At 34.2% G+C, this 10,373-nt stretch overlaps 1 protein-coding gene across 1 annotated transcript; it reads left to right on the plus strand.

Moving 5' to 3' along the window:
• The first annotated feature begins 8,225 nt into the window (after window positions 1-8,225).
• LOC149389809 (ethylene-responsive transcription factor ERF071-like) lies at window positions 8,226-9,581 on the plus strand. The gene is made up of 2 exons (XM_089624448.1): window positions 8,226-8,568; window positions 8,855-9,581. Exons 1-2 carry the CDS (start codon window positions 8,409-8,411, stop codon window positions 9,370-9,372), a joined length of 678 nt encoding a protein of 225 aa, XP_089480574.1. The 5' UTR covers window positions 8,226-8,408; the 3' UTR covers window positions 9,373-9,581.
• Window positions 9,582-10,373: the final 792 nt, after the last annotated feature.

Genomic DNA, 10,373 nt, shown 5'->3' on the forward strand with positions numbered 1-10,373 from the left:
TATTAAGCTTCGTTTTGTTTGCGAGTTTATTGTCGAGGGTCTGGGCTCGGTTTAGGCGGGCTACGCAGAGCCCACAGCGGCTGTTCGGGATGGCGAGGACATTGCCCGAGAAATGACAGAGCTGCCGCGCGAGCATCGACGAGGTGAGGCCGGGCAAGATCGAGAGTAGGCCGGGTGGATAACAGCGTTTCAGTTTTGGCTCGAAGCCTCGCGAAGGGTCCGTTTAGAGTTTAGCGAGTCGAGAATTTTCCGAGTCTCGACTGAGTTAACTACGAAGTTTAAATTATTTTACAAGTTGTTTCAGATTAGTACGTTATTATGTTTTATTGCTAAGTCGGTTTCGATGTAAGTCGTAAAAGGAAAAAAATAATAAATTATTTTGTTATTATTAGTAAGCTCGTTTATGGATTTGGGAATTAAAACTCGACTTTGATTTCATGTTTAATTTCTCGGTTGCTCGAGCTTAGTGTTAAGAAGATTGGAAACTTTCCTTGGAATTCGGAAAAGAAAAGAAACGATACTTGTTTACTAGAGTTATTTTCGGGTTTTTGAGGTTCATCGTGTATTTCCCGTACGGATTTACTTGTGCTCTTACCGTTTAGACTTTTATTCTGAGGACTTGGTTTTCTTTAAAATTTAAGTCTTGTGGGTTAGTTGCTAGTTTCTTATTCAAAAATCGGTTTGATTTATCGAGATAGGACATCGAGTTAGAAGCAGTTTAGAGAGTTCACGGTGTAAGTGAACGTTTGGATTCTTGATATTAGTGAACGTTCACGGAGCAAGCAAACGTCTCGTGGACGAGCGACATAGACGCTTAATCTCGAGGTGGGTTGATATAACTCTTCTCTCCTGATTTATGGTTTGGCCTCAAGTATATATTATTTTCGAAAAGAAAATGGTTGCGAACGTGCCACAAAACCCAAAAAAAAAAAATTGTTTTTAAACTTAGCGGAACTTCAACTCGGAATATCCGATTATGAAGTTGAGAATATTTTCGATATTATGCATATATCCCGTATTTACGAAAGAAAACATTTCGTATATCCTAGATAAGCCGGATTCACACACAAACACATATACGGTGCGGAGAGTGCACCTTGCTCTTATCAAAGGTCTGCCACGAGTTAAGTTGGCAGGGCGGCTCAGGAAATAGTACACGTTTAGATGTATCTAGAGACACATTTAAATTCATGTCATTTGAGACCTATCTCATATCTCCCTTAAGGCTATTTCATGTTCGAAAACTTTACTAGCGCAAAGTCGCAAACTGCCCTTGCCTCTAAGTGGCCTATGAAGTTATCTTCAATGGTTCGCTGGGGGTGGCTACCGAGTCCTGGGTATATTCCTGCAATTTACATTTTTGCAAGTTATACTTGTACGTGTATGGTGATTTACACGTGACAAGAATATTATTATTATAAAGCAAAGTATTATTTTCGAAAATCTTTTTACTCAAACCATTACTATAGCACCTACTGGGCCTCAGGCTCACCCCTATTTTCCTCAAATTTTTCTTATAATCAGGAAACGAGAAGAAGGGTTAAGATGACTTCGGAGTTTAGCGTCGTCAAATTTTTTTTTTTTTTTGAAGTTTCGGTTTGTTTGTCTAGCAGGTCTGTATATAAGTTTTTGCTTATAAAAGTTTGTTTATATTTTCGCGTTCTGTTTTGTTTATCTTTGGATCTGTAAAGTAAATAAATGAGTATGCACTGTAGGATATTTTCATCGGCTTAGCTCTTTCTTGTTTGTGTAAATAGGGTTTTGATTTCTTATTCATGCTTTGGTTTGATGTGTTATTTGAAAATTTTATCAATACAGGTTATTTTTATTTCCAGGGCAAGATTTAGCTATTGGTTTGTTTTTTTTTTATTTTGAGGAATAAAGAGGAACTCAATCGAAATTTTAAAGAAAAGAAAAAAACAAAATTGAATGATATACGAGCTCCGTCGATGTTACTCGAGGAGAGGTCAAGGTGAGATGAATAAGAACCGTGATTATGAAGAACATATTTGGCTATAGAAGAAATAGAGAATGGCAATTCATGCCATGGTGTTATTTTCAACATTGTTGTTAGTGATGTCATTGCCAATCTCAAATTTCTCAAATTATTCTAAAGCTGAGATGACAATTGCAAGAACACGACAAATTACAGCAAGCGAGGGCATTTGTGCTGATTTGGCGATGGTGATGAGGAAAGCTCGGCCTCCGAAGAGAGATGTGGATGCGATGAGGATTGTACCAGAGAGAGAGGGCTTTTTTAATTTGTTATTTTATTTTTTAATATTTTAAAACCAAATTTATTATAGAGAAAATAACACATTTATACCATGTGTTTTAGTGAAATGTCGAGTTTAACCTTCGGTTTTCAAAAATGTCGAGTTCATACCATCTGTTTAACTAAAATGACGAAATTATACCCTCTGTTTAACTAAAATGACGAAATTATACCATGAAATGAATAACAGCGTCACAAATCTCCCTTTCATTGATATTAACTCTTATATAAGAAAAACCAAATCAAATCTAAATCAGTGCCCTAACTTCCAAATTCTCAATTTTGAAATAAAAATAACCTTAAATTGAAATTAAATAATAAAACTCATACCTCCTAAGAAATGACTTCATTCCGTGTTCGAATTGTAACTCTAAATCCTGGATACTCTGTTCGAATATGCGATTTTGATGACTATCAACTATCGATGTTTACCCCTTTGCCTCTTTCTATGTTCTTCACGATTAAGAGACTGTTGTTTATTTTTTAGTTTTTAAATAAATTACATATATGGCGCGAATGAATAAAGATAATTGGTGTTTATATATAAATATTATAGTCAACGTTAATGAAAAGTCAATAAAAAGAATATTCGTGACACTGTTGTCTATTTCAGGGTATAATTTCGTCATTTTAGTTAAACAGATGGTATAATTTCGTCATTTTAGTTAAACAGATGGTATGAACTCGACATTTTTGAAAACCGAGGGTTAAACTCGACATTTCACTAAAACACAGGGTATAAATGTGTTATTTTCCCTTTATTATAATACCCTGTTTTTAGTGGTGGTCAAATCCCAGCTATTTTGATACTAAAAGTAGAAGAAGGACTAAATGTCAAAGACTATCATGAAGTAGTGACAATTGAATTTTTTTTTATTTAGGGTGAAATTTGTTAATGATGACATAGAAGGAGAATTTCACTAGTTATATCTATAACATAGATAATAAAGAGGAGAGCATTTTCAACTTTCATCCACACGCCGCCACGTGGCGTCGCCAGGCGGCGACACGTGGCGGCTTTTTTTTTTTTCCTGCCTTTTAGTTTTTTTTTTTTTTCCTTTCTTTTTTTGCCCTGCCTATTAGGTTTTTTTTCTTTTTTTCTTTTTTTGCCCAACCTTTTAGGTTTTTTTTTTTTTTTCTTTTCTTTTTTTGCCCTGCCTTTTAGGTTTTTTTTTTTTTTTCTTTTCTTTGCCTTTGCCGGTTGGGTTTTTTTTTTTTTCCTTTTTTCTTTTTGCCTTTGCCTTTTGGGGGGGGGGGGGGGGGGGGGTTTCCAATCTATTTTGTAAAAAAAAAATTATTTATATTTTTTTTTTTTCTCCCTCTCTCATCGATATATTTTGTATAATTTTTTTTATTTTATAATCATAATTACTGATGCTATATTATACTATATCAATAACATACATTATTTTGAGTGTATATTAGTTTTATATTTTCTTTATTAGATTATCTTTCTTTTTCTCTTTGATATTTATTTCTCTTCACCTTATACGTGTCTACATATTTCATTGGTTCGTTTTTTTTTTGTTTTTTTCCAATCTATTTTGTATTTTTTTATATATATATTTTTTTTCCTCTCTCTCTCATCAATATATTTTGTGTAATTTTTTTATGTTATTTTATAATCATAATTACTAATGCTATATTATAATATGGCCCCGTTTGACATAGCTTTGTTTTTAAAAAAATTGATTTTATAAAAAACTGTTTTTTTCAAAAAATGACAAAGTGTTTGGTAAACTGTTTATAAAACAGTTGTTTCTGGTAACAAAAACTGATTTAGCGTTTGGTAAAATAAATATATTATAGTAAAAAAACTAAAATAGTTATGTTCTTAATAATTAAATAATAATTATTGATATGCTTATTTATATACATATATATAAATAATATTTTTTACGATGATATTACAGTGATTTATATAGCAAACTTAAAAACACTTTTTCTAAAAGTTAAGAATCCTAGCTTTTCTATCTCATGTACAAAATCTAAAAACGTTTTTGAAATTTTTTGTAAAAACAGTTTTGCCAATCACCGGATAAACAGTTTTGTTTTTTTCTAAAAACAAAAACAAGGCTTTTTAATCCCAAACAAACGTAGCCTATGTCAATAACATACATTATTTTGAGTGTACGTTAGTTTTATATTTTCTTTATTAGTTTCTCTTTGATATTTATTTTCCTTCACCTTATATGTGTCTCCATATTTCATTGGAAAGCGAACGCAAGTCTTATTTACCCATGAAAGTCTAATCAATGTACAAAATAAATTTTTTTCATTTTATTATTCGTTTATTATTTTTAAGGATTGTTTCTTAATTGCCGGTTTCTTTGGTGTCCATTGTTTACAAATCTTGATAACACAAATTAACCTCTATAAATTTTACTTGTTATTATCATTATAATATGCTAAAATCATTTGCGCGTAGCGCGATGCTAAAAAAACTAGTAATAATAGGTAAATAATAGGCTACGCACTATCTGAATGGCATTCATTTCTTGAATTCATTTTTTTATTAAAGGATATATCTGTCTTTGACCTCTTTTTTTTCTTTTTTCTTTTTTGGGCATTCATTTCTTGAATTCATTTTGTATTAGAGGATTTATCTGTCTTTGACCTCTTTTTTTTTTTTCTTTTTTTTTTTTTATGCCGCAATTTGGATGATTCGATGTGCTTGAAGTGGTTTTTCATCCACTTTGATGAATTTGGTAAATATATTAGTTTTGTTTCTGTCTTCAATTAAATAATGCTTAAAGCCTTACATGGACTATGTACAACTCTTTCAACACTATAAACTAAAGCCGTCATTTTTTAATCAAATTGATCAATCACGAAAGGTAATGTAATAATAATATAAAAAATTGTGCGTCTAATTATACCTTTTGTACCTGAGCCACTCATTTTGAATGTCTCAATCCCGTTCCAGTCGACTTTTAGGTCATTCACCGTAAGAAAACACGTTAATAAATTCTTGAATATAATGCAGTTATATTGATAGTCAATACTCAATCGTTAGAATTCCAATGTTGTGGAAATAGGGGGATAATTTTTTTTTTTTTTTTTTTTTTTTTTTTTTTTTGAGGGAGCAGAGACTCCAATTTCATCCCTAACTAATAATGCAATACTATTCATAGTTTCCTAATTAATAATGCAATAATAATCATAATTTGCGGTGCTACGAAAAAGTTTAGATAACAAATTATAAAATAAATGCTCTCATTCTCTCTTTTCTCTATAAAAAAAAAAACAAAAAATCCTAAGATTTCGTAACAGCAATTGTCGTCACCGCCCCTGCAGGCCTCGACGCTGCCACCATGGTGGGTTCCGACTTGTGGGAGCCCTCTTTGTCTATCCTTTCTACTTATTTGTTGAGAATTTTGCAAAACCTTCACTATAGGGCTTTCCATAATGAGCAAAAGAACCACTTCAATTTAATTAATAGTGTATTATTCCGTTGATGATTTGTTTTCCTTGCTGGGAGAGAAAAATATCGTGATTGACTCCAATTGTATATTCAAACACCTTGAACGAACCTTCACTACAGATTCGAATATTCAATATAATATTAATAGCTATAATTGATAGGATACGTATATCGATATATTTACTTAATATATATATATATAATATATATATATATATGATTATATTGTATATTTGCGATAGCTATTTCTTTCATAACTTCTTTAGAATAAATGATATTTTTGCTCCTTGAACTACGGCGACTTTAACAACTGACTCTCGAAATTTTGAAAACTACTTTTTCACCCATTCATCTTAGAGTCAAATTTTTATTTAACGCTTTCGTCAAGTTTTTTGTCAATATAGGCAGAAAAAGAGTCGTGTGCCTACCATGTGACTTTAAATTGAATGAATTTTTCAAATTACCCTTGTTAAAACAAAAACAAATACAAATGAACAAAACACAACTCTCTCTCTCTCTCTCTCTCTCTCTCTCTCTCTCTCTCTCTCTCTCTCTCTCTCTCTCTCCTTCTTCGACAATCCTATCCAAGTAAGAATGATAACTACAAAAATGGTTGTGATATACTGATACATAAATTGCATTACAACCAGAAATTTCTAAAAACAAAAGAAAATTCACACAAAAAAAGAAACCGAGAAAAACCCCCAGAAAATTCCTTCTTCATCCGAAACCTGAGATAAAATTAAAATCGAGAGCAAAGAGAAAGAACTAGTGAATACATGGCGAGTAGTCGGCGTTGAAAACTCGGTGAATCATTTTCCAGCGAAAAAAAAAGAAGTTAAAGTGTAAGAGAATCAAAGATAAACCAAGTTTCGTCAACCAAAAAACAAATGTCTCATCTCATCCCGTCACGTGAATTGAAACCTTAGAGACCTCGCTTGGCCATTCTCAGAGCAAAGCTCAAAGCTTCCTCACTTATTCATGTTGGCTACGAAGGAAGAAGTTTCAATGACGAATGACTAGTCTTCGTTCATCAATGATGGATGATGAGAATGTCACCACGAAATCGAGCGACGTGCGAATGAGATACACCAATGCGAAGTCTCATGGACTATATACACCAGCGCGTTCCTCAGGTTGCTTGGCATCAAATAAACGGCAATGTCATGTCTCAAAACATTGATGTTTTTATTTGGACTCCGAGCAATTTAGGTATATTCTTTGTTTCTAAGTATTATAATTGGAAATTCTTTCTTAATGTGAGCAATGAATGTTTTCAGCAGAACATTAATCTATACAAAGCTAAAGTTCCGATCAAAATATTCTTTTCATTTGGAAACTATGGTTTCATGGTATACTTACTCATGATCGCATTTGTAAAATAGGGCATTCCAATAGTTTCTAAGTGTCAGTGTTGTAGTGAGAATATCTCTTAGACTTCCACCCATTTGTTTTTTATGAGTGAAATGGCTACTAAAATCTTAGAAGTGCCCCGTGCTGAATTACGCCATTAAGGAAGGAGTTAACAATCCTTCATCTCTTCAACAACTGGATTACAAGTAACGTAAAAAAAATCTAATACGGATGAAAATTAAAATGGTTTGCACTGTTTTGTGGGAAATATGGTAAAGCAGGTGTCGCGGTATCTTTGATGATATTCCAATGAATGTTGAGAGGTTATGGAAAACTGTGAAGGAATTTCACATACTTGCTCCAGCTCGCCAGTGGCAAGACAGACTCTTTAGTTCAAGCTCATTTTCGTTCTCTCTAGTTGAGATAGAGTCCTCCTGTTACGGGTTTCAAGCTTAATATAGATGGATCCTTTAGTAATGGTCGTGGGGCTGTTGGAGGTATGATTTGTATTCTCAAAGGTGAGAATATTATCAGTTTTGCTAATTCAGTTACGTTAGCTCTAATCTTAGTACCGAAGTTGAAAGTTTGGTACTCAGTATTCAACATCTGAATGAAGTCTGGAATAAGATCACTATTATTGAAATTGAATCTCAAATTCTTATTGATTTTTTAAATAGAAAAATTTGTCCCCTTTGGATTGTTGGACGTCGTTGGAATTTCTTATTGAATACGGGGAAGAAGGTTGAGCTTAAACACATCTACCGTAAAGAGAATATGATTGTCCATTTTTTATGCAATCTCATACTCTTATACACTTTACTTTATTATATTTTTATGTTTTGCCTAGTAATATTTGTAATCTGATTGTAAAGGGTAATAAAGGTAATATATATCCCAAAATTTTTGTGTAATTGTGTTTTTTTAGTTTTTCAGTTTATCTTTTTTATTTTATGATTTTGTTCTCTTTTGTAACCGCGGTTTTGCACCGTCGTAACCAAGGCCAATGGTATTTCCCACCTTAAAAAAAAAATAACCATTTTTATCAACTTGCCTTGCCTGCTAGATGTGTGGGAAAGGGCATACAAGTCATTTCAGCTTAGGTTTATAGCCCATCCTTATCCTTTTTATCAACTTGCCTTGCCAGCCACGCAGAAAAGATACACACATCAAAGTAGAGACTCCTTACCTAGACACTTACGTCACAATAAGAAAGTTCCAAACACACCCGAGACCTTCGTTTCTCGTACTACAAAAACCCCCCACCGAATATCACTTTTAATTCACACTTTGACCATTTTATTGGTTTCTCTCATAAACCCTAAAACCCTCTTTTGGAATTCCACAAAAAAGAAAGACATGTGCGGTGGTGCTATATTAGCCGATTTCATCCCTCGCAACCGATCTCGCGGAGTTGACCCGTCCGATTTATGGCCAAACTCGGATTTCTTCAGCAAACTCAGTCACACAAACTCCGCTGATCTACCCAAACCCATCAAACGAGCCAAACCCTCATCAGGTAAAAACTAACCCTTTTATTCTCAAAATGTGTTTCTTTATTCTGGTTTAGTCATTTCCACAAACAGGAGATGCGCAATCTCAGAAATGGACTAGCCTAGCCCACTCATTTCAAATTTTATATACCCAAACATCCCGAATTAAAATAAAAAGCTAATTAAATCATTAAATGCTCTTGAATTAACCGTTTTTTAATCTTATGTTCTTAAATTAACTTATTTAACTCCCTCTTCTTTATCTTCTTAAAATTTATTTCTTTAGTCTAATTGGGTCGTTTAAACAAACAGGTGGTGTGCAAACTCAGAAACCAACGAAGAGGCCTCGGAAAAACCTGTACCGAGGAATAAGGCAACGTCCATGGGGAAAATGGGCGGCGGAGATTCGCGACCCTCGAAAGGGCGTCCGAGTCTGGCTCGGAACCTTCGACACTGCCGAGGAAGCCGCTAGGGCTTACGACAGAGAAGCTCGCCAGATCCGAGGCTCAAAAGCCAAGGTCAATTTTCCCAACGAAAACGACAAGGATTTCGCGATCAACGTTGCCGAGCCGAAGAAGAAAGAGGTTCCAGTGATCTCTTTGGCTGAGAAGGAAGAAGAAAGCGAGAACGAAGTACAGAAGCTCTCGGACGAGCTCATGGCGTACGAGGATATGATGAAGTTTTATCAGATTCCGTATCTTGACGGTCAGTCGTTTACTCAGATTCGCAGTGAGTCTGATCAGGAAAGCGAGGTTGGTCAGCTTTGGAGCTTTGACTGCGACGTCGACGAAAACGACTCCCATTTTTCCGGCTCCAAATTGGCTCTGTAGGCCGCGTCGTTTTTTTTTTTTTTTTTTACTGTGGTGAATAAAGATAGTCGTTATCATTAACTCGTTTTTTTTTTAGGAACCGGAACTATGTATTTCTTAGGTGTTATATTTGCTGACAAAGCACACAATTATTATTTTTTATATTGTTTGAATTTGTTTAATTCTTATGTAAATTTCTGTGCATTACAATAAATGTGTGGTTTTTTTTTGTGCTCGAATTTTTTTTGCGCATTTGATAAAAGAAGCTGAGCATGTATAAATTATCTGGCTGGCATTTATGTATTTTTGCAGTACCAAATGTTGACTATCGATGGGAGTGCGTGATTACACGCGCTACGGGAGTGTTCCGGGATATAAAGAAAAAAGAAACTGCGGATGGTTCCCCCCCCCCCGGTGGGCGACGGTTTGATTTCTTATTTTCAAAACGTGGTGCGGGTTCCGGTTTCTCCAACTTGATCAAAAAATATTCCCCAATATTTAATGTAGTCAATAACCTTCTAACCTTATGATTGTCCTGTTTTCATTTTCAATTGTTATTAGGGTCGGTTATATATCTAATCCAAATTGATCACCTCTTTTAAAATTCTAGTCAAACTATTACTTAAATTAGGTAACTAGCTCAATCCACTACCAAACAATATCATATTCATATCTTACCCCTCATCAAATACACACCAATTCGCATCCAACTCTAAATCCTTCAATCCTCCGATATTGCCTCCGAACTCTCCGTCGATTTCGAATCCTTCAATCTTCCGATATTGCGTCCGACCTCCTTTTTCGCCACCAATTTTCTGATTTCGCAACTTCCGAAGCCGGCGAAGCGTCTCCGTTCTCAGACTTGGAAAAAATGGTAAGTAAATATTATTTCCAATTCGATTAACCCATAGAACACCATAATCGAAACCCTACCCCGCATATCCGATCAATTCTCTGTTAGATTAACTATAAAATATGGTAAATAATATTTTCAATTCGATTAACCCATAGAACACCATAAC

The sequence above is a fragment of the Urtica dioica genome, chromosome 8, assembly GCF_054948205.1.
Source record: "Urtica dioica subsp. dioica isolate 48M chromosome 8, U.dioica_male_clone48M_v1_H2, whole genome shotgun sequence".
NCBI lineage: Eukaryota > Viridiplantae > Streptophyta > Magnoliopsida > Rosales > Urticaceae > Urtica > Urtica dioica.

Bases quoted from the DNA above. Each gene is read 5' to 3' on its own strand.
- LOC149389809 (XM_089624448.1), top strand. From the start codon at position 8,409: ATGTGCGGTGGTGCTATATTAGCCGATTTCATCCCTCGCAACCGATCT. The intron at 8,569-8,854 runs GTAAAAACTAAC...TTAAACAAACAG, and splicing joins ACGAGCCAAACCCTCATCAG to GTGGTGTGCAAACTCAGAAA.